The sequence below is a fragment of the Salvelinus fontinalis genome, chromosome 19, assembly GCF_029448725.1.
Source record: "Salvelinus fontinalis isolate EN_2023a chromosome 19, ASM2944872v1, whole genome shotgun sequence".
Taxonomy (NCBI): Eukaryota; Metazoa; Chordata; class Actinopteri; order Salmoniformes; family Salmonidae; genus Salvelinus; species Salvelinus fontinalis.
In genome coordinates this window covers 22,061,038-22,085,355 of record NC_074683.1, presented here as the reverse complement: position 1 = coordinate 22,085,355, position 24,318 = coordinate 22,061,038, and the positions used below count along the sequence as shown (strand labels likewise).

At 44.3% G+C, this 24,318-nt stretch overlaps 1 protein-coding gene across 1 annotated transcript; it reads right to left on the bottom strand.

Annotated features, from left to right (window-relative positions):
- Positions 1-156: 156 nt before the first annotated feature.
- Positions 157-17,287, bottom strand: LOC129817027 (GRIP and coiled-coil domain-containing protein 2-like). Its single transcript, XM_055872014.1, has 16 exons — positions 16,897-17,287; positions 16,400-16,453; positions 16,042-16,126; positions 15,419-15,486; positions 15,189-15,293; positions 14,702-15,049; positions 14,417-14,574; positions 12,565-14,287; positions 12,259-12,406; positions 9,514-9,673; positions 9,237-9,413; positions 8,923-9,131; positions 7,731-7,943; positions 7,449-7,588; positions 7,149-7,350; positions 157-1,549 (listed from the first exon to the last, which is right to left on the bottom strand). The coding sequence occupies exons 1-16, from the start codon at positions 16,900-16,902 to the stop codon at positions 1,476-1,478; spliced, it is 3,870 nt and encodes a 1,289-aa protein (XP_055727989.1). The 5' UTR covers positions 16,903-17,287; the 3' UTR covers positions 157-1,475.
- Positions 17,288-24,318: the final 7,031 nt, after the last annotated feature.

Sequence of the window (24,318 nt, the reverse complement as noted above, 5' to 3'; positions counted from 1 at the left end):
GAGCTGAAAGGGAGACTGGAGTTTGACTTTACATTTTTTCTCTCTAAATGTATGGATTATTGCTCTTTAGGCTTCCCTATTGGTAAATATGACTTTTATAGATATACTGTAACTTCTTTAGATGATAGAACTTTTTCTAAATGACCAAATATTACATCAATTTACCTCAAAATCATTTAATTGGGGTGACTTAAAAAGTTGAGATGAGACATTACAGTTTTAGTTGAACAAGAGTAACGGCAGGCCAAGAAAGTAAAAAATCATCATTAAAAAAAAGTATATATATTAATTGTCATGTTTATTCAGTTAAATAATCCCTAAGGAAAAAGAATGGTGGTTTTGCTACTGATTGCAGGTCTCCTTTTTATATAAAATGGTTGACCTAAAATGTATGCTTAACTTTGACTTATTTGTCCTTTTCTAAATCATGTCTTAACCCAGAGAGGATATCAACTTCAACCAAACTGTGAGGACTGGAAACCCTCACCAGTTTACAACATCACTAATCATTCATATTTTATAGCCTAACAATATACTTTCCCAGTTTAAATATCCAATTATTCATTACGAGTACATTCAGTTATTCCCATGTATTACTTGTCCCCATCTGGCCTCATTCATTAATATGCCTTAGGAATAACACAGAACAATGACATTAGCATATAACCCTGGGTAAGAGATGAGCCAAATCTGAACCGGCACTTTATCCCAATATAGTGCAATATATGGGAAATAAGAGTACAATTTCAGGCGCAGCCTTGGTCATAGTAAATGAGAGCCTAATGTGACTCCTATACCTCATGTCACAGTTGGTGCTAGTCCACCAAATGTGTAAATTCAAGTGCAGATATCTGTTTGTAAATGATGATGTGATATGAAGCACAACCATAGGACTACAGAGCAGAGGCCAAGTCATTGATATCCAGTACCCTTTCTGCATGATTCGTTAACTTGAAAAAAGCAGCCCCACATTGCAATAACATTGTAATTTCACAGCAAGTACATAATTACTACATATACACACATTGACCAATTACAGACTACGTACCTACATATTAACATAACATTCTTTGGTATGTAATATTGACACATCGAAACAGCTGTGAATTGTTATAATTGTCGGTTGAACACTCTACATTAGATCTTAAGTGAAATGTGTTATCACAGTCATAGTTCACTTCATTAACCATTTTAACTTAGGTGCTGCATGGAGCGGATTATTACCAAGCTACAAATTCAGTCGTAAAAAACAATCAAAGTATTGAATGTGAGGCATTGAGGAATCATCACCGGTCCAGTAACTAAACAGTTAAAAGAGCATTGGCTTGTTTTGCTGCTGTCAGCACTTGCTTCATTTCAAGTAGATTAATGATCATCAATAATATATGAAGACTTTTCAATAACTCCAGTTGATCAGACATATTGATCAGATGAAAGTGAAGGCAGGTAGTGAGATGGCAGTAGTTGATGTGTCTTTATCTGATGCCAGACCAGCTGTGAAGGTAGGAGGTCCATCCTGAGCCTTTAGCTCCTCCCACCTCCTCCTCACCTGAAGCAAAAAGAGACCGGTTCAGAGACACAGATAGGACACTACAGTACCAACACACAGTATTTACTATACCCCCCCCCCCCCCACCCCCTTCACATTTCACTCTTTACTCTTCTGAACCATGATGATATAGCCCATGTCTCATTTCTGAACAGTTTAAATAACAACCCTGCAGCGATTTGAACGTACATTCCAAAACATATTATAAAGGCTACAACCTTCTCGGTCTGTCTGTTGCAGTGGATATTGCAAAAGCAGGACCCAGTGGATATTGCACAAGCAGGACCCAGTGGATATTGCACAAGCAGGACCCAGTGGATATTGCACAAGCAGGACCCAGTGGATATTGCACAAGCAGGACCCAGTGGATATTGCACAAGCAGGACCCAGTGGATATTGCACAAGCAGGACCCAGTGGATATTGCACAAGCAGGACCCAGTGGATATTGCACAAGCAGGACCCAGTGGATATTGCACAAGCAGGACCCAGTGGATATTGCACAAGCAGGACCCAGTGGATATTGCACAAGCAGGACCCAGTGGATATTGCACAAGCAGGACCCAGTGGATATTGCACAAGCAGGACCCAGTGGATATTGCACAAGCAGGACCCAGTGGATATTGCACAAGCAGGACCCAGTGGATATTGCACAAGCAGGACCCAGTGGATATTGCACAAGCAGGACCCAGTGGATATTGCACAAGCAGGACCCAGTGGATATTGCACAAGCAGGACCCAGTGGATATTGCACAAGCAGGACCCAGTGGATATTGCACAAGCAGGACCCAGTGGATATTGCACAAGCAGGACCCAGTGGATATTGCACAAGCAGGACCCAGTGGATATTGCACAAGCAGGACCCAGTGGATATTGCACAAGCAGGACCCAGTGGATATTGCACAAGCAGGACCCAGTGGATATTGCACAAGCAGGACCCAGTGGATATTGCACAAGCAGGACCCAGTGGATATTGCACAAGCAGGACCCAGTGGATATTGCACAAGCAGGACCCAGTGGATATTGCACAAGCAGGACCCAGTGGATATTGCACAAGCAGGACCCAGTGGATATTGCACAAGCAGGACCCAGTGGATATTGCACAAGCAGGACCCAGTGGATATTGCACAAGCAGGACCCAGTGGATATTGCACAAGCAGGACCCAGTGGATATTGCACAAGCAGGACCCAGTGGATATTGCACAAGCAGGACCCAGTGGATATTGCACAAGCAGGACCCAGTGGATATTGCACAAGCAGGACCCAGTGGATATTGCACAAGCAGGACCCAGTGGATATTGCACAAGCAGGACCCAGTGGATATTGCACAAGCAGGACCCAGTGGATATTGCACAAGCAGGACCCAGTGGATATTGCACAAGCAGGACCCAGTGGATATTGCACAAGCAGGACCCAGTGGATATTGCACAAGCAGGACCCAGTGGATATTGCACAAGCAGGACCCAGTGGATATTGCACAAGCAGGACCCAGTGGATATTGCACAAGCAGGACCCAGTGGATATTGCACAAGCAGGACCCAGTGGATATTGCACAAGCAGGACCCAGTGGATATTGCACAAGCAGGACCCAGTGGATATTGCACAAGCAGGACCCAGTGGATATTGCACAAGCAGGACCCAGTGGATATTGCACAAGCAGGACCCAGTGGATATTGCACAAGCAGGACCCAGTGGATATTGCACAAGCAGGACCCAGTGGATATTGCACAAGCAGGACCCAGTGGATATTGCACAAGCAGGACCCAGTGGATATTGCACAAGCAGGACCCAGTGGATATTGCACAAGCAGGACCCAGTGGATATTGCACAAGCAGGACCCAGTGGATATTGCACAAGCAGGACCCAGTGGATATTGCACAAGCAGGACCCAGTGGATATTGCACAAGCAGGACCCAGTGGATATTGCACAAGCAGGACCCAGTGGATATTGCACAAGCAGGACCCAGTGGATATTGCACAAGCAGGACCCAGTGGATATTGCACAAGCAGGACCCAGTGGATATTGCACAAGCAGGACCCAGTGGATATTGCACAAGCAGGACCCAGTGGATATTGCACAAGCAGGACCCAGTGGATATTGCACAAGCAGGACCCAGTGGATATTGCACAAGCAGGACCCAGTGGATATTGCACAAGCAGGACCCAGTGGATATTGCACAAGCAGGACCCAGTGGATATTGCACAAGCAGGACCCAGTGGATATTGCACAAGCAGGACCCAGTGGATATTGCACAAGCAGGACCCAGTGGATATTGCAAAAGCAGGACCCAGTGGATATTGCAAAAGCAGGACCCAGTGGATATTGCAAAAGCAGGACCCAGTGGATATTGCACAAGCAGGACCCAGTGGATATTGCACAAGCAGGACCCAGTGGATATTGCACAAGCAGGACCCAGTGGATATTGCAAAAGCAGGACCCAGTGGATATTGCAAAAGCAGGACCCAGTGGATATTGCACAAGCAGGACCCAGTGGATATTGCACAAGCAGGACCCAGTGGATATTGCACAAGCAGGACCCAGTGGATATTGCACAAGCAGGACCCAGTGGATATTGCACAAGCAGGACCCAGTGGATATTGCACAAGCAGGACCCAGTGGATATTGCACAAGCAGGACCCAGTGGATATTGCACAAGCAGGACCCAGTGGATATTGCACAAGCAGGACCCAGTGGATATTGCACAAGCAGGACCCAGTGGATATTGCACAAGCAGGACCCAGTGGATATTGCACAAGCAGGACCCAGTGGATATTGCACAAGCAGGACCCAGTGGATATTGCACAAGCAGGACCCAGTGGATATTGCACAAGCAGGACCCAGTGGATATTGCACAAGCAGGACCCAGTGGATATTGCACAAGCAGGACCCAGTGGATATTGCACAAGCAGGACCCAGTGGATATTGCACAAGCAGGACCCAGTGGATATTGCACAAGCAGGACCCAGTGGATATTGCACAAGCAGGACCCAGTGGATATTGCACAAGCAGGACCCAGTGGATATTGCACAAGCAGGACCCAGTGGATATTGCACAAGCAGGACCCAGTGGATATTGCACAAGCAGGACCCAGTGGATATTGCACAAGCAGGACCCAGTGGATATTGCACAAGCAGGACCCAGTGGATATTGCACAAGCAGGACCCAGTGGATATTGCACAAGCAGGACCCAGTGGATATTGCACAAGCAGGACCCAGTGGATATTGCACAAGCAGGACCCAGTGGATATTGCACAAGCAGGACCCAGTGGATATTGCACAAGCAGGACCCAGTGGATATTGCACAAGCAGGACCCAGTGGATATTGCACAAGCAGGACCCAGTGGATATTGCACAAGCAGGACCCAGTGGATATTGCACAAGCAGGACCCAGTGGATATTGCACAAGCAGGACCCAGTGGATATTGCACAAGCAGGACCCAGTGGATATTGCACAAGCAGGACCCAGTGGATATTGCACAAGCAGGACCCAGTGGATATTGCACAAGCAGGACCCAGTGGATATTGCACAAGCAGGACCCAGTGGATATTGCACAAGCAGGACCCAGTGGATATTGCACAAGCAGGACCCAGTGGATATTGCACAAGCAGGACTCAGTGGATATTGCACAAGCAGGACTCAGTGGATATTGCACAAGCAGGACTCAGTGGATATTGCACAAGCAGGACTCAGTGGATATTGCACAAGCAGGACTCAGTGGATATTGCACAAGCAGGACTCAGTGGATATTGCACAAGCAGGACTCAGTGGATATTGCACAAGCAGGACTCAGTGGATATTGCACAAGCAGGACTCAGTGGATATTGCACAAGCAGGACTCAGTGGATATTGCACAAGCAGGACTCAGTGCCTACACTTTGGATAAAAAACGTTTAGCATTTTGTGTGATGTAGGCTAATCTTTATAGATGCTGCCATATCGTAGTTCCTGAATAACAGAACCCTACTTGCCGGCCTGTCTGCCTCTTGCGCAGCTTAGGAAATGTTTTCAATTATGAAAGAAAATAACCAAAACAAAGGCAATCAAGGAGAAGAGGGGGGAGTGGCAGCGGAGCACAGCAACTACATAGCTGTTTGCCCACTCTGCTGCCCATGTAAAATGTGCAGAAATATCCAGATTTTTTGCCTGGGCAAATTGGGATACATAAACTCCTTATCTGTAGCCACTCCGTATAATATTTGACTAAAACAGAATAATTTCAAACCTTGCTTACATTTGTATATGATCACATACACTGAGTGCATAAAACATTAGGAACACCTTCCTAATATTGAGTTTGCACCCACTTTTCCCCTCAGAACGTCTTCAATTCGTTGGAGCATGGACACTACAAGGTGTCGAAAGCGTTCCACAGGGATGCTGGCCCATGTTGACTTTAATGCTTTCCACAGTAGTGTCAAGTTGGCTGGATGTCCTTTGGGTGGTGGACCATTTTTGATACACATGGGAAACTGATGAGTGTGAAAAACCCAGCAGTGTTGCAGTTCTTGACACACTCAAACCCTGTGTGCCTGGCACCTACTATCACACCCCGTTCAAAGGCACTTAAATCTTTTGTCTTTCCCATTCACCCTCAATGACACTCAAGGCTTAAAAATCATTATTTAACCCGTCTCCTCCTCTTCATCTACACTGCTACAACACATCAAGCGGTACCGGAGCACCAAGTCTAGGACCAAAAAACTTCTCGACAACTTTTACCCCCAAGCCATAAGACTCCTAAACAGGTAATCAAATGGCTACCCTATTTGCATTGTGTCCCACCCCGCCCCCCACCCCCTTTCTTACACTGCTGCTAATCTCCGTTTATCATCTATGCATAGTCACTTTAACTATACCTACATGTACATATTACCTCAATTAGCCTGACTAACCGGTGCCCCCGCACATTGACTCTGTACCAGTACCACCTGTATATAGCCTCTCTACTGTTATTTTCACTGTTGTTTTTATTTCTTTACTTATATATTGTACACCTAATACCTATTTTTTTACTTAAAAATTGCACTGTTGGTTAGAGCCTGTAAGTAAGCATTTCACTTTAAGGTCTACACCTGTTGTATTCGGAGCATGTGACAAATAAACTTTGATTTGATTGAAATCAATAAGAGGTCATAGCTTTCACCTGGTCAGTCTATATCAATGTTTTGTACACTTTGGAACAAATCACTTGGAGCTAATTTGCATGTTTTTTACAGTCTTACGTCCAACAATTCAAAAATGTCTCAGCAAATAAAATCAACCGCGGGCTAAATTCAGTCCGCGGGCCACCAGTTGGGGCGCCCAGCACTAAACATTCCAATGTTGACCTACATAAAATATTGAGGTCTCTGCAACTTCACTAAATCTACTATTCAGACAGAGATTGATGGGTGTGTGTGAGAGAGAGTATGTGTGTGTGTATATGTACAGTGTGTGTGTGGATGTGTCTGTGTATACAGTGTGTATGTACAGCGTGTGTGTGTGTGTGTATGTACAGCGTGTGTGTGAGTGTGTCTGTGTATACAGTGTGTGTGTGTGTGTATGTACAGCGTGTGTGTGTGGGTGTGTCTGTGTATACAGTGTGTGTGTGTATACCTACCCATTGCGATAGCAGCCAGTTTATTCTTCTCCTCAGGGCTGAGTTTTAACATGGTGTGTATGACAGGGAGCAGAGCCCGTCTCTCACTGCCTGACCGCAGGAAGATGAACTGCAGGAGGACATTCTTCAGATACTCCAGGTTGGCTACACTCTTCTCCCTCTCATGGTTACGCTCCAGACGACGCACCTCAGACTTCAACAGCTACAGAAGAAAGAATACCGACACAAGTATGAATGCGTGTGCGTGTGTGTGCGTGTGTGTGTGTGTGTGTGTGTGTGAGATTGAGTGAGTGTACATACGTTGACCTGTTCCATCAAAACAGCGTTGGTAGCCTCGGTCTCATGCAGTAGACTGTTCATGTGTTCCATACTGCGTGTAGCTGTGGCCAACTTCTGACTTAACTCCTCTTTAGTCGGCTCCACCTGCCACACAAACGGCTCTGAAACCAATCACACAAACAAATGCTCCTTTAGCAGACAGGTGTATTCAAAGACACAGTATCTCAAATGCATGTCTCTTGTGGGAACAAAACCAACTACAGTATGTATCCATTGAAATCATGCATGGACACAAACTCCTACCCTGTTTGGGGTCTGGGGAGGTGAGTAGATGCTCCAGTGAGGGTAGGGGTGTGTGTGGGGGGGACAGGGACTCTGTCTCAGTGGTCTCCATACCCTCCCCCTCCTCTCTAGCCATGGACTGGAGGTCACTGAGGCCCAGGCCCAGCCCTCCCATCGCCCCCTGGTCCACAGTCCGGCGGTCCACCACTGGCTTACGACTGGTCTGGACTGGAGCTGGACGGCGGAGAGAGACGAGGGGGAGGGGACGGTGGAGAGAGTAAGACAACACATATCATCTAGTCGGGCAGAGTGCAACAATGTAATTACTTCAATGTAATTCCTAAGCTGGGCTTAGATAAGTTCATGAACAGAGGATGATAAAAATAACGGTGCTGAAGAAGAGCGCACTTCATATTGGTAGGTGTGTGTATCTGTGTGAGAGAGATAGACAGAGGTAGAGAAAGAGATAGGGCGGGTGTCTGATTGAAGGACAGAGAGAGTGAAAGACGTGTGGGTAGAACCACCTGCAGCCCGCCCTGCTCTTCACACCCTAGAGAACACCCACAGTGGTGGAGTCTCTCTGGAACCTCTTGACCCTAACTTGCACTTCAAGTTAACATCATTTTCAACCGTTTAAGGTTCAGTGCAGATAAAGGAAGAGAGACAAGAAGCAGAAGTAATTTCTGATTATAAGAAGGGATCCAGCTGTCTCCAGAAGTGCAACTGCGCCCAACTTTTGTGTTAGGGTGGCACTAACGACAGGCTCTCCAGATGCCAGTGTGCTGGTGCTACCCAGAGGGGCGGGCAGAGCAGGGCTGGATGGGCTCTTTGTAGCCTTCACACTAACTAACACCTGGCCAGGCTGAGATGAAGGAAGTCCCCTCTCACTCAGCTCTCTCTCCCATCTTTAAACAGCTGCACTACCACACTAGACGAGTAAGATGAAAAGGTAGAGAGATAGATGGAGTGTGTGCTTACACTGAGTGGCTCCAGAGGGCCCCTGTGTGGGAGGTGATATTTAAGGTCTATCAGCTCTGCTCTCTCGTGCTCAACTCACAACCCCTCTCTCTACCCTTCCCCTGGTCTCCATCCCCTTCTCACTCTCCGCTGGCTCTCGAACCCAACACTCACCCCCTCTCCTCTCTTTTCCTCTCCAGAACCGCACTCTATTCTTTCCCACTCTCAACCCAATCCTCAGCCTCTCTGGTCTTACCGGTCTGGCTCTGCAATGTGAATAGTTGGTTTTCCAGCCGGGTCATCTGGTTCTGCAGGGTCTCTACTGTAGTTCTGTGTTCATCCTGAAGGTGGCGGATCTGCTCCCGGAACCCTGAGCGTTGGGCGTCGGCCTGGGAGGTAAGTTGACCCACCGTCTGGGCAAGCTCTGTCCTGAGCGACATACTCTCCGCCTGGAGAGACAGGAGTCTGGAGGAAGATAAAGGAGAGATGGGAAACGTTAATCCACTGAGCTAAAGGCATGAGCTCTGGGAGCTAATACAAGTCTTCAGGCAAGGTTACTCCTCCACACACCGCTCTCTGAGTTCGGCCTCTTTAGTGACGGTCTCCTGCAGTATCTTGTTGTGTCGTTCCAGCAGTGTGTCGTGTTCCATCTGGAGCTGTTGGAACTCTGCAGTGCTCACCGCCAGACTCTGCTGACTGTCCTGCAGCTTGGCTTTATACTGGTCCACCATGGACTCCATCTGCTCTCTGTCACACACACACACACACATTATCATCATATAACACACATCAAATATGTCACCATATAACACACACACACACACACACACAGCATCTGTAGCTATACCTTTCCTGTTTGGTGGCGTGTCCGTCACTCTGTGCCGAACTCTTGTTCTTCTGTTGTTTGAGGACATTGTGAACTCTGACCTTATAGCTGTCAAACTCAGTAGTGACAAATGACAGCTCAGCCTGAAAACAGAATACACACCACACATTGATTGAAGTTGTAATTCATTAAAATGCTTAACAAACTGTTTGTAAGCACACATATTACGTGGTACCGGTATCTCTATTTAGGTGTGTTTCTGCAGATCAGCAGCTATACATATGACGGTGTATAGCAACTACATTCAGCATCGAGACAGTTTATGGCAGAGCAAATGGTCGCGGGGCTGTAACATGCAGTGCCAAAGTGGAATTATGTTTTAAATTAATAACAAATGAAAAGCTGAAATGTCTTGAGTCAATAAGTATTCAACCCTTTGTTATGGCAAGCTTAAATATTTTCAGGAGTAGATATTTGCTTAACAACACACAATAAGATGCATGGACTAACTCTGTGTGCAATAATATTGTTTAACATGATTTTTGAATGACTACCTCATCTCTGTACCCCACATATACAATTATCTGTAAGGACCCTGAGTTGAGTAGTGAATTTCAAACACAGATTCAACCATAAAGACCAGGGAGGATTTCCAATGCCTCACAAAGGGCACCTATTTGTAGATAAGCAACCATTTAAAAAGCAGGGATGGAATATCTCTTTGAGCATGGTGAAGTTATTAATGACACTTTGGATGGCTTATCAACACACCCAGTCACTAGAAAGATACAGACGTCCTTCCTAACTCAGTTGTTGAAGGAAGAAAACCGCTGAAGGATTTCACCATGAGGACAACGGTGACTTTAAAACAGTTACAGAGTTTAATGGCTGTGATAGGAGAAAACTGAAGATGGATCAACAACATTGTAGTTACTCTACAATATTAACCTAATTGACAGAGTAAAAAGAAGGAGGCCTATACAGAATAGATATATTCCAAAACATACATCCTGTTTGCAACAAGGCACTAAAGTAATACTGCCAACATATGGTAAAACAATTACCTTTTTGTCCTGAGTACAAAGTGTTATATTTGGGGCAAATCCAATACAAACACATTATCAAACAAAGTGGTGGCTGCATAATGTTATGGGTATGCTTGTAATAGTTAAGGACTGGGGAATTTCTCAGGATAAAAAGAAACAGAATGGAGCTAAGCACAGGCAAAATCCCAGAGGAAAAATTGGAGATTAATTGAACTTTGAGCAGGACAATAACCTAAAACAAGGCCAAATCTACACTCGAGTTTCTTACCAAGACAGTGAATGTTCCTGTGAGGCAGAGTTACAGTTATGACTTAAATCTACATGAAAATCTTCGTCAAGACCTAAAGATGGCTGTCTAATAATGATCAACAACCAATTTGTCAGAGCTTGAATTATTTTGAAAATAATAAAAATGGGCAAATGCTGCATAATCCAGGTGTGGAAAGCTCTTAGAGACTTCCCCAGAAAGACTCACAGCTGTAATCACTGCCAAAGGTGCTTCGACAAAGTATTGAGTCAGGGGTGTGAATACTTATGTAAATTAGATATTTCTGTATTTCATTTTCAATAAATTAACAAAAATGTCTAAAAACATGCTTTCACTTTAACATTATTGGGGTTTGTCTGTAGATAGGTGAGAAAAAAAACATATTTAAGCCATTTTGAATTCAGGCAACAAAATGTGGAATAAGTCAAGGGGTATAAATACTTTCTGTAGGCACTGTAATTATAATCTGGGTATCCTGGAAGGATATTGACCTCATTCCGTCAGTAGAGGATGCCTGGTTATTCTTTAAAAGTTCTTTCCTCACCATCTTAAATAAGCATGCCCCATTCAAAACATGTAGAATCAGGAACAGAAATAGCCCTTGGTTCACTCCAGACCTGACTGCCCTTGACCAGCACAAAAACATCCAGTGGTGTTCTGCATTATCATCGAATAGCCCCCGCGATATCCAACTTTTCAGGGAAGTTAGGAACCAATATACACAGGCAGTTAGGAAAGCAAAAGCTAGCTTTTTCAAACAGAAATTTGCATCCTGTAGCACAAACTCCCAAAAGTTCTGGGACACTAAAGTCCATTGAGAATAAGAGCACCTCCTCCCAGCTGCCCACCGCACTGAGGCTGGGAAACACTGTCACCACTGATAAATCCACGATAATTGAGAATTTCAATAAGCACCCCTACCAACAGCCCTCCACCCGCCACAGCAACTAGCGCCAACTTGTGTCAATTGCAAATTGACCACAACTAAGCCCAAAAAGAGATTCTATTATAATTTCATATCTTGATTACATTGAGAAATGATCACGTCTTCTCTTTTGTTTACTTTTTTGCTGAATTCCTGGTGATTTTACTTTTTTTTCTTCCGCAACCCCCCCGCCTATTGCCAATGTATAGTGTATGTGTGTGTGTGAATGATTATATATTGTAATGAATAGTACAGTGTTAGTGTGTAGGTCCCAGAGGTAGACAACTCAGCAGTACTTCCTCTACCGTGGAGCCAGACCGTACCATTCATTATCACCCACTAGACCCCAGGGTAATAATAAGATTTGGTTTCAACCATTTAGAAAAGCTGCACAATCAAACTCTACTGATGGGAAATCCATCATCACACAGATCATTGGCAGTATCAGAATCCCTTAATGATTGGCACTTTGTATCTGTCATTGTTATATGAGCTGAATAAAATCACCTAGAAATAATAAAACTAGCATGACACTGTTAGTACTGCTCCTCTGTGTTTACTGGTCATAGTATCCCAGTTCCCTGTTCTGAAGTTCTCCATTACAGTAGTAATTAGGAACGTACCGATTTTCTCAGTGAACTCTGTGTTCTTCTCTGAGACAGTGGAGGCTGTAGACTGGTGGGGGGAGAGACAGGGAGGTGGAGGGAGAGGAAAAGTCAGTCTGTGAAACTAATGAAAAATACCTCAGCAGTCACTGTAACGAACTATAGCTCGAGGCAAAATAATACATGTAATCCATTCAACTTGAAGACACTGACAGAAGAAGCACTCACCTGAAGGACAGCCATCTCACTCTTCAGCTGGGATATGACTTTGTCCTTTTCTGTTAGCTGCTGTTGTAGCGCTCTCCTCTCCTCTTGTTTTTCCTCCTCTCTCTCCGTCTCTGCTCCCACCTTCTGCTCCCTCTCTTTGTCTGCCAGTGTCTCTGTAGTGTTGCTGACCTGGGCCAATAGTTCCTGGTTCTCTGTTCTCATCTTCTCATTGGCCAGTTTCATCTCTCCCAGGTCTCTCTGTAGAGCTTCAGTATCTCCCACCAGCTCCCCCAGATTACACTTCAGGAGGTTCCTCTCCTTTTCAAGCTTCTCTACACAAGCCTGCAGCTCCTCCACCTCCTCCCCTGGGCTCCCCTGCACCTCCCCTAGGCTGCTCTTCAGCAGGCTCCTCTCCTTCTCCAGCTCCTCTATACAAGCCTGTAGCTCAGCCACCCTTTCTCTTTGGCCTTGCCTCCCCTCCACCTCCCTCAGCCTCACCACCTCCATCTCCTGCAGTGCTGACAGTGTTTGGTCTCTCTCTGTGCTCACCACATTGAGTGAATCCTCCAACTCCTGAACAGCACTCTCCTTCATCTGTAGCTGAGAGAGGATCTCCCCGTTCTGCCTGCTCAGATCCTCCACTGAAGCCTTTAGCTCAAGGGTTAACGCTGTCTGCTCCTCAAGAGAGGCCTTTAGCTCAGAGGCTAACACAGTCTTCTCCTCCAGAGAGGTCTTAAACTCGAGAGCTAATTCTGTCTTCTCCTCCAGAGATGTCTGCAGATGCTCCTTCAGCCCCTCAGCTGCCTGTGTCTGCTCCAGGAAGCTCTCCAGCCTCTTCTCCAGGCCCTGGATCTTCTCCAACAGGCTGTCTCTGTCTTCATTCAGCCCTCTCAACTTCTCTACCAGACTCTCTCTCTCCTCAGTTAGCCCTCTGACTCTCTCCTGTAGCTCCTGGATCGCTGACGCCCCCTGTTCCTTCATAGCTTCATATTGTCTGACGAAGTCCCCAGTCCTCTGACCTAGCTCAGTCTCCAGGCCTCTCAGGATGTCTCTGGTGTGTTCGCACTCAGCCACCGCCTGGCCCCTCTCTCTGGCTAGGTATTCACATTCATCCACTGCCTGGCGCCTCTCTCTGGCTAGAGACTCACATTCACCCACCGCCTGGGTATTCTCTCTAGCTAAGGTCTCACACTGGTTCCTCAGCTCCTGGACCTCTAGGATCAGTCTCTGCTGTTCTTCCAGGGTCAAACTCTGGTGGTCTGTGTCAGGGAAAGGGCTGGAGGGGCTAGCAGAGCTGGCAGGCAGGCTGTACGCTGGTTCTCTCTGTGGCCCACTCTGCTGGAGATGAGTGAGGGCTGGAACCTCCTGAAGGTCACACTTGGGGGTTGCCGGGCTCAGAGGGTCTCGGTAAGGGGTCATATTCAGGTCAGGGGTCGCACCCTCCCGGGTCATCAGCAACTCATCGATCTTAAATTCTAGCTCCTCCTTCTCTGTCTGAAACTCCTCCCTCATCCTCTCAAGCTCCGCCTCCAGTTGAGTCTTCACATTGCCCAAGAAGGTCAGTTCGTCTTGCAGCATTGTATTCTGGGATTGCAGGTCCTCCAAGGCGGATCGGAGCTGTCCAGTCTCCGTCTCTCCATCACTGGCATCAATCTGACTTAAACCAGACAGCTCCAACATCCTGGCTATTCCTGAGCTGCGGCCGCTAGGCTCCTCCTCTTCCTCCTGCACATCCTGCAGGAAGCTGTCATAACAAGAAGAGGAAGAAAATTTGATTAATAAAGCACTTTTTAAAGTGGCTCAAAGCGTTTTACTGTACAGTCTGTGACTCATCTCATGTCATCCAACACCAATGTATAGCAGTAGGACCCACCTGTCTTTGAGAGCGAGCTGCTCACTGAGCTCCTCTTGGAGAAGTAGCAGTCTCTCTCTCTCCATCTCAAAGTCCTCCTCCAGAGCTCTCAGCTCCTCTTCATGTTGCATGCTATGCTGGGCCAACTCCTCTCGTATGTTCTCTACTTCCTGCTGGGCCTAAAAGAAAAAGAATCACACAGTGTATTGCAACATTTAAACCAGAAGGTCTTTGTCAGCTGTCGGCTTACAACCGTGTGAAGGTATTTATTTAGTGAAATGTTTCGGACACTGCTATTGAACTAACCTCTGTCTGCGCCCTCTGGTGGTCCTCCTGCAGCGCTGCAGCCTCCTGGGCGCTTCGCTCCACCGCTGCAGCTAGCTCCGTCTGCAGACTCAGGATCTGCAACTTCAGGCTGTGACTAACAGCTTCTACACTGTCGTTTGTATCTTCCTTTTCTCTTTCCCTATGCTTTTCTTTCTCTCTGTCACGCTCGTCTTTCTCTCTCAGAAGCCTCTGAAAGAATTCGACTTCTTCTTTATGTTTGGCCTGGGATACGTGCATGGTCTTCTCAAAAGTGGCCATCTTTTTCTGCTGGTCTTCCTTGGCCTGGTTCAACTCTCCCTGCAGGGTGGCCAGTTTTCTTATTGCATCCTGGTCATATTCAACAGAAAACATCAAGTTAGAACTGGACTGGAACAAAAGGCTGAACACCATGCAGCTATCCAGGACTAGGGTAGGTGACCACTGGTCTGGCCTACACAGACAGATGACATGGTCTTCTACAGTTCACCTGTTCCCGCTGCTTGGCCTTCTCATTCTCCTTCCGCAGTAACACTGCACTCTGCTGGGTCTCAGCTTTCTCCAGCAGCAAGGCACTCATCCTCTCAGTCAGCTCCTGGGAGAACAGAATACCACAGAATTCAACAGAATAGAATGGAAAACACATTACTTACAAACACTCCCAAAGCACTTCAGCAGCAGCTTATTCATTTTCTCATGTAATAATTTAAGACCACAAACCTGTATGACGGAGTCGTCTGAATTGCCTGTTGGCTGAGACTTGAGGGTGTCAACTTCCTTCTCCAAATCTGAAAAAAAATATTGGAAAGTAGAAAGGACAAAAATATTAAAAAGGAAATCCTACTACTGTATTGATATTATAAACGGTCACAACATTGAATAGTAAACCAATGGTTGACCCTTTTTATTTTTGCACTGTCTCCATGCACACTCACAGGACTCTACATACACTGACACTCCAACTCACAAATAACATGCACACACATTTATACTGACTCTATACACACACATACAATCATAATTTACACTGCTGCTACTGTTTATCATATATCCGGATGCCTAGTCACCTAACCCCTATACATATCTACCTCTATCACTCCAGTATCCATGCACCTTGTAAATATGGTACTGGACTGACCCTGTATATAGCTTCTTACTTTCTTGTGTTCTTCATATATCTCTTTCTCGTGTGTTTTTGTTCTACCTTCTGTTATTTTTAATGCTACATTGATATTGATTATTACATTGTCTGGTTTAGAGCTGCAAGAAATGCATTTCACTGTACTTGTGCACGTCAAATTACACCTTGAATCTAAGCAGTGAATGACAGGTGCATCATGTACCTGCACATTTGGACTTCATCTTCTGGATGGCAGCCATCTGCTTCTTGGCAAACTTGATGAGGTCATCCTTGGACAACGTGTCCAACTTCATAGAGGTAACAGTAAGACAAAGGTAACAAACAGTGAGACATAGATGTAGCAAACAGTGAGACATAGAACACATTATTTTAGGGTCTCAGTACTAGTCTTTTGATATTATAAAGTTGTCAAAAGTATGAGCACAAAGGCCAATCAATTCATGTATACATCATTGATACAGAAAGTGTACATGACATTTCAAAATACTCTAAGACTGAAAAAGGAAGAATGGGGAGGTGGTGGGTAGGACAGTATTTCTGAGAACTCGGGAGTGCTGCACCTTTGATTTTGCTGCACCTGAAGGTGGTGAGGCCACAGACTCTGAGCCAGTGTCCTGCAAACAAACAATTACATAAAACAGGATATACCGGTATGACGCGCGCACACACACACCAATCTCACATTTACAGTCTAGGCAAACACTACAAAAGCGATGAGTAGGTATCACGTAGCTAATCTCATCTAGATAGCCATCTTTGCCTTTGGTGATACCGAAGCATGTGAATACTTCTGGATAAGGAAACAGTTGGATAGCTGTCCATGGCTAACATTGCCCTTATAGCTAGCTAGACCAGTAACTTGGCCAAGGTCTATGACTTAACTATCATTTCATGTTAGCAGTTGTGTAGTATCGCATATTATTTTAAATGGCGATTTAGTTGTCATTACTATTATGTTAGCTAGCTAGCTACACTAAAGTTAGCTAAACCTGCTACTAGCCAGCCAGACGTGCTAACAACAATCACTTAACGTTACATGTCGTTGGACCAAACTTACCTCCATCTTGATCGAAGCAATGTAACTAACCAATCGTTAACGGAATCGGTAGTCTGTGTAGCTGAATATCTGCTATATGTTACTGAATTGTACGATTTGAAAACTAAAGCATTTCACTATTTTGATGATCTCCAACGCTAAGCTTCAATTCATTTCCGACTTCGTCAAACAACGTACGTACGTCACAGCGAACGTAATCGATAGTGCCTGCCAGACTTTAGATTGTATAACAGTAAAAACGGCAGGTTTTTGTTGTTTCAAAGGAACATGAATTATTTATACACTGCACTAGGAATTTCCAGGTGAACAAAAGAGAAGAGCAGTCGCAGATAGTCAATTATAAGTCAATGAGGTTCATTACAAGAGGCAACCTCCAACACAGAAGCAGAGAAAACGTCTAGCTGTTTTTTTTCTTCTTCTGTGGGCTTTAGTTAGTTGATATATTGTGCATCCCGCCACCTACTGTGCGGGATGGAAAAAGGATTCCCAAAAATGGAACAAAAGAAACCCCCAAAAAACTACCAAGCTCCAAATAAATAAATATATCAACTAAATCAAACAACTTTTCTGTTAAAAAATAAAAGAGATCTGATCAATACACAGGCTCAAGGGGGACCTGGGAGGGAGGGTCTTCCGGGACCAGTACCCCTTGCAAGTCTTCAGATGTAAAATCTTTAAGTCCCAAGAACGTTTCTTCTGCAGCCACAATAATGTCCAGTTTCTTAGACTTCTTTGAGACTTGTGGCGTACAGTTTGTAACTGTGGCAATGAACTCCACAATATCCACATTTATAACACACAGGGTATCTTTTGACTGGCAGCAAACATTTACTACAGGCTGGGGTTATTCAATATACTCTGTCCGTCTGCACATACTTGAAACATGGCCAAATCATTTACAATTATTAAGCTGCAATGGTTTGGGGACAAAGCTCTTACAGCGTATCTTACATTACCAAGATTTACATGTAGGTATTTGCTCTTTATCAAAAAACAACAGGACCGACAGACTTTCTTATTTTTCTTCATTCACCCAGCGGATCAGAAGGGCACCAACCAGACAAGGTATTTTCTTCAGGTATTCAAGCAGAACATCCGTTGTCACCCCTGAGATGACTCCTTTGACGGGTGCTCTATTCCTAAGTACAAAACACAAAACTTCTGTTGTTCGGATTCTTTTGAGGCTCACTGAAATCTTCCTCTGTTCTTCAGAAATACAATTAATCCAAATGAGGCCACTCCTGGTCACTCTGACAGACTCCCAGTGACTACTTCACCACTTTAGAAACTTCAAACACAGTAGCAATTTTAGCATGTCAATCTTGGTGGGCGAATCAGTTAATTCAGCCTCATTTACGGACTTTAAAAAAAACATAGCTGATAAGGCTGACTTTCTTAAACAAATGTGGTTTCTACTGAAAATTGAGATGTACAAACTATGGCATAAGGGGATGACGAGCAGATAAGAGGCAATCCATCATTTCGATTAAGACATTAATGAGTGGGCTAGGACAGACATAGTCAATAAAACTATTTGTTCAACACTTTTGAAATGTACTGCGACAGAATTCAGAACATGGGCCGTACTTACAGTATTCTCCCTATACACCAAGTCGTAACCGTAGGATAAACACAGGGGGCATATAAGCAGACAATGAAAGATCTTACAATATTCAATGATTACATTTTTCTAAAACAGGCCATAGGCTGTATGTGCACCATCAAGTCAGAACAGTAGGCTAAGTTATGAGGGGGAAAGGGACCAAATTATTAGGGTGAGGCACATGGGCTACTAACAGCTTACTACACAACATAAACTTAGTATTACTTTCTTAGCTACAGTATACATATCTCCCTGGCATTTATGCAGCATCATACAATATATTTTGGACTCACATTGTTGTGCTGTGCTCACTTGAACAGGAAGGTGGTCCTTGTGGGCACATTTTGTCATCAAACGTTGTCATCAAAGTCTGGCGTTCTCTGGATTTATAGGGGTTTCAAGAGGGAACTCCGAAAAAAAACAAGGTTGAATCATGGCATCAGTGATTTTCAGGTCAGAACTCTAGAAAGAGGCCTGAATTTCCAACTTGGAATTCTGAATTAGATGACCGTTCAAAAAGTATTTTCCCAGATGGAGCTTGTTTTTTTCAGAGTTCCCAGTTGTCTTGAACTCACTGAAGTCTGAGATTTCCAAGTTTCCAGTTGTTTTGAATGCGGCAGAAGACATGCTGGATTAACAGCATGGCCAATGTATTCAACCTCTGGCCATGGTGTTGAATGTTTATCCTTTTAAACTTGGAAAAGAGAAGCTTAAACCCAGACTTGGACCACACACCCACTCCACTGATTAGCAGGCTAGGGATTATTTTGAAACACTTGCAGTTAGTCACTGATTCCTTCCAAACCACTCATTGTTGAATTAGCGATTTTCGAACTTGTAATGTTTACGTCCAATGGCCGATGAGCACCGATTCGTTTTATCTATCATTTCTCTTCATATGAATTGAAAATAATTTGCCAGTAGATTGTCAACGTGATTCATGATGATGACTGCTTGTCTAGCTTGCTAGCTAAGATTTTTAAAGTATGATATTGACATGATCAGTCCAATCAAAGCTACGGTAGATATAACGTGATTTGACGTAATTTTATCTGTAACCAATGACCTTGAGCTTTCTTGGATGGGCACTTCTAATGTAAATCTATGGCAGCACCCAAGGGGCTTGAATTTTCGAGCTCTCCCTGTAGATTTTGAGGTGACGTAGTGTCCCTGTAACGTCCTGACCAGAGTTCTTATGTGTTTTGCTTGTTTAGTGTTGGTCAGGACGTGAGCTGGGTGGGAATTCTTTGTTGTGTGTCTAGTTCGTCTGTTTCTATGTTCAGCCTGATATGGTTCTCAATCAGAGACAGCTGTCAATCGTTGTCCCTGATTGAGAATCATATATAGGTGGCTTGTTTTGTGTTGGGAATTGTGGGTGGCTATTTCCTGTCTCTGTGTTTGTGTTCTGCACCAGCTAGGACTGTGACTGTATGTTCTTTTGTTATTTTGTATAGTGTATTGTTTTGTGTTGATTAAATTCATTATGGAAAATTACCACGCTGCGTATTGGTCCTCTGATCCTTCTCGCCTCTCCTCTTCTGAGGAGGAGGACGAAGTAGACTGCCGTTACAGTCCCCATGAGTGACAGAACACTGAGCCAATCACGGCGCAACTAGAGAACATTACTAACCCCTATGCTCCTTATTTTCCGCTGGCTGCCCCACCACCACCACCACCACCACCACCACCACCACCACCACCACCACCACCACCACCACCACCACCACCACCACCACCACCACCACCACAGAAAGCACCCTGCTAGGCTGAAACACCCGCATTTTGGAGCTGCCTTACTCAAGAAAGCAAAAAAGAGGCCATGTTTGTATGCGGCTGTCACATCCTGATCAGTTTCACCTGTATTGTGCTTGCCTCCACCCCCTACCAGGTGTCTCCCAATTGTCCCCATTATCCCCTGTGTATTTATACCAGTGTTTTCTGCCTCCCCTGACCCTGCCTGCCGTTCTGTACCTCTTTGACTCTGCCCTGGATTACTGACCTCTGCCTGCCCTCGACCTGCTCTGGCCTGTCCCTTTGTATTATAAATATTATGAGAACTGTACTATCCGCCTCCCGTGTCTGCATCTGGGTCATATCCTGAGTTGTGATAGCAGCTTTATTAACTCAATTAATATTATGTTTACATTGTCTGCAAATTGACATGTTACATGTATTAATGGCAAAATAACACGCAAAACAGCCCAAAAAAGTGTGTGTGTATATATATATATATAATATATATATATATATATAATATATATATATATATATATATATCATTATTTTTGCTAAACAAGTGGAGCTCTGCCCCACCTGCCCTGAATGACGGGTCGCCACTGCTCAAACGGTTTCCCCACATATGCATCCTTACTCAACAAACGCATCCAGCAAGAAGCGATTCATTATCATTCATACACGTATCCTCCACTCCAATTTTAGACCATTTCCTTTTTGTTCCAGTTTTACTACTACTGTTGTCCATTCAGAACAGTCATCTTCACCAACTTTGCTTGACGGGCTGTTTGATTCGAACTCAGCATCCACTTCCTCCATCTTTTTCCTGAACCAGAACCGTAGACGACCTCTAACTGGCTTCTTGGAGATAGGCCCGTTATATACTAATCAGACAGCACAAAGTGTACCGTAAACACCAGCCAGAGAGGCTTGTAGGAAGTAAAAACAAAGGGCAGTGACTATAACAGCTGCTACAGAATCACAGTGTTTCACAGTATATAGTAATAATCAGTGTGTCCTCAGTCCTTATACCTCCAGTCTGGCATCAATCACTATCAGATATGAGTTTAATCCATAACATACAGCCTCTAGTCTAGCAACCATCAACCCAAGTGTTACAAACAGAACACTGGAAATCATGTGTATTACAGAAAGGGAAAATATATAAATAAATTGTGTTAATAACTCTAAACTGAATATGAACTTTATTCATCTTAAATATTCACATAACATACACCAGTGACTTTAAGTCTTTAGTTTAGTGCACATCAATCAGTCAATGTGTGTGTGTGGGATGAGTGTAAAAGCCAATTTATGCTTGCTCCGGAATATGTGTTCCGGATGCTCAGTACAGAAGGTGTAATACAATTGCAGAGGCTCCGGAGGCTTGCAGAGGCCAAATCGAGCTCCTTACTGCATCACCGTGCACCTCCTAAATTTTGTAAAAGAGTCTGCATGGTAGAGGTCTTCACGATCCAAAAAGTTGGACCTGGTCCTAAATGGTTCCCACCCACTTTCTGTAGCTACTAAGTCACTCCATCCAGTCCACACAAGTTATTACCACCAGGCAGCCCATACTGGAAAAGGTCATTGTTGTCCATTCCCAGAGAAAAGCTTTAGGAGAGGCCTGCGATGGTTTCAGTCAGGGGCCTCATTTCAGCTAAACCTAGGTTATGGCAAAGTAACAGGGAAAGATTTTCTCCTCCCTCTAAGGAATTTTTATAAAATTGAAGCTGATTTACTGCACTTCTACACAATTTTAAAACTCTAAAATGCAATTTGGAGAACAGCAAAAACAAAAACCAGCTACTATCACCTTGTTGCTATAACTTCATTCACTTCACTCAATAGGGGACTTAACATTCTACAAACACGTCATACAAGAATTAGCTGCTACACACTTGCTCAGCACCAGGATTAAAACTCTAGTTTAGTTTAATGTCAAGTCAAACAGCAGTTACTTAGCCAAAGCTTTCTTTTTCTATAATACTATGGCGGTCCCTCTGTGAGAGGTGCATACCCTTAGGTTGGAGTCATTAAAACTCGTTTTTCAACCACTCCACAAATTTCTTGTAAACAAACTATAGTTTTGGCAAGTCAGTTAGGACATCTACTTTGTGCATGACACAAGTAATTTTTCCAACAATTGTTTTCAGACAGATTATTTCACTTATAATTCACTGTATCCCAATTTCAGTGGGTCAGAAGTTTACAAACACTAAGTTGACTGCGCCTTTAAACAGCTTGGAAAATTCCAGAAATATGTCATAGCTTTAGAAGCTTCTGATAGGCTATTTGAGTCAATTGGAGGTGTACCTGTGGATGTATTTCAAGGCCTACCTTCAAACTCAGTGCCTCTTTGCTTGACATCATGGGAAAATCAAAAGAAATCAGCCAAAAATTGTAGACCTCCACAAGTCTGGTTCATCCTTGGGAGCAATTTCCAAACGCCTGAAGGTACCACGTTCATCTGTACAAACAATAGTACGCAAGTATAACCACATGGGACCACGCAGCTGTCATACCGCCCAGGAAGGAGACGCGTTCTGTCTCCTAGAGATGAACGTACTTTGGTGCGAAAAGTGCAAATCAATCCCAGAACAACAGCAAAGGATCTTGTGAAGATGCAGGAGGAAACAGGTACAAAAGTATCTACATCCACAGTAAAACAAGTCCTATATCGACATAACCTGGAAGGCTTGCTCAGCAAGGAAGAAGCCACTGCTCCAAAACCGCCATAAAAAAGCCAGACTACAGTTTGCAACTGCACATGTGGACAAAGATTGTACTTTTTGGAGAAATGTCCTGTAATCTGATGAAACAAAAATAGAACTGTTTGACCATAATGACCATTGTTATGTTTGGAGGAAAAGGGGGGACGCTTGCAAGCCGAAGAACACCATCCCAACCGTGAAGCACGGGGGTGGCAGCATCATGTTGTGGGGTTGCTTTGCTGCAGGAGGGACTGGTGCACTTCACAAAATAGATGGCTTCATGAGGCAGGAAAATTATGTGGATATAGTGAAGCAACATCTCAAGACATCAGTGAGGAAGTTAAAGCTTGGTCGCAAATGGGTCTTCCAAATGAACAATGACCCCAAGCATACTTCCAAAGTTGTGGCAAAATGACTTAAGGACAACAAAGTCCTTGTGTAACTGAGTCAGGCCCACAAACCTGACTCAGTTACACCAGCTCTGTCAGGAGGAATGGGCCAAAATTCACCCAAAACTGAGTTTAAATGTATTTGGCTAAGTTGTATGTAAACTTCCGACTTCAACTGTATATAACGGCACAGAGCGAGACACAGGAGGCAGATGGTTCGAGTCTCTGATATTTATTGAACAAAAGGGGCAGGCAAGAGGCAGGTTGAGGACAGGCAAATGTTCATAAACCAGGTCAGTCCAAATGGTACAGGGCGGCAGGCAGGCTCGAGGTCAGGGCAGGCTGAATGGTCAGACAGTAAGGCTTAGTGTCAGGGCAGGCAAGAGGTCAAAACCGGGAGGACTAGGAGAAACAGGTACTCGGTAAACACGCTGGTAAGCTTGACAAGACAAACTGGCAACAGACAAACAGAGAACACAGGAATAAATACCCTGGGAATAATGGGGAAGATGGGTGACACCTGCAGGTGGGTGGAGATAATCACAAAGACAGGTGAAACAGATCAGGGTGTGACAGTATATTTTAGCCGTTACATTTACTTTTGATGCTTAAGTATATTTAAAACCAAATACTTTTATACTTTTCCTGAAGTAGTATTTTACTGGGTGACTTTCACTTTTATTTTATTCATTTTCTATGAAGGTATCTATGAGGGTATGACAATTGAGTACTTTTTACACCACTGCCTAAAAGTATAGCCAAAGGGCATCAGAGTAAAGATTGACTGTCATAAGGGTCACCATGGTCATCTTACTGCTGATAAAACAACAAATTTAGAACAAAATATGAATATATGCTGTAATATTGAGAGGAATGTAGGCTCATTCTATGACAACAGTGTATTTTTTATTTTACTATGCAAGTCAGTTAAGATCAAATTCTTATTTACAATGACAGCCTACACCGTGCCAATTATGCACCA

Bases quoted from the DNA above. Each gene is read 5' to 3' on its own strand.
- LOC129817027 (XM_055872014.1), bottom strand. The intron at 16,127-16,399 runs GTGCAGCACTCC...ACCTCTATGAAG, and splicing joins CAGGTGCAGCAAAATCAAAG to TTGGACACGTTGTCCAAGGA. The intron at 7,589-7,730 runs GTAGGAGTTTGT...GATTGGTTTCAG, and splicing joins CTCCCCAGACCCCAAACAGG to AGCCGTTTGTGTGGCAGGTG.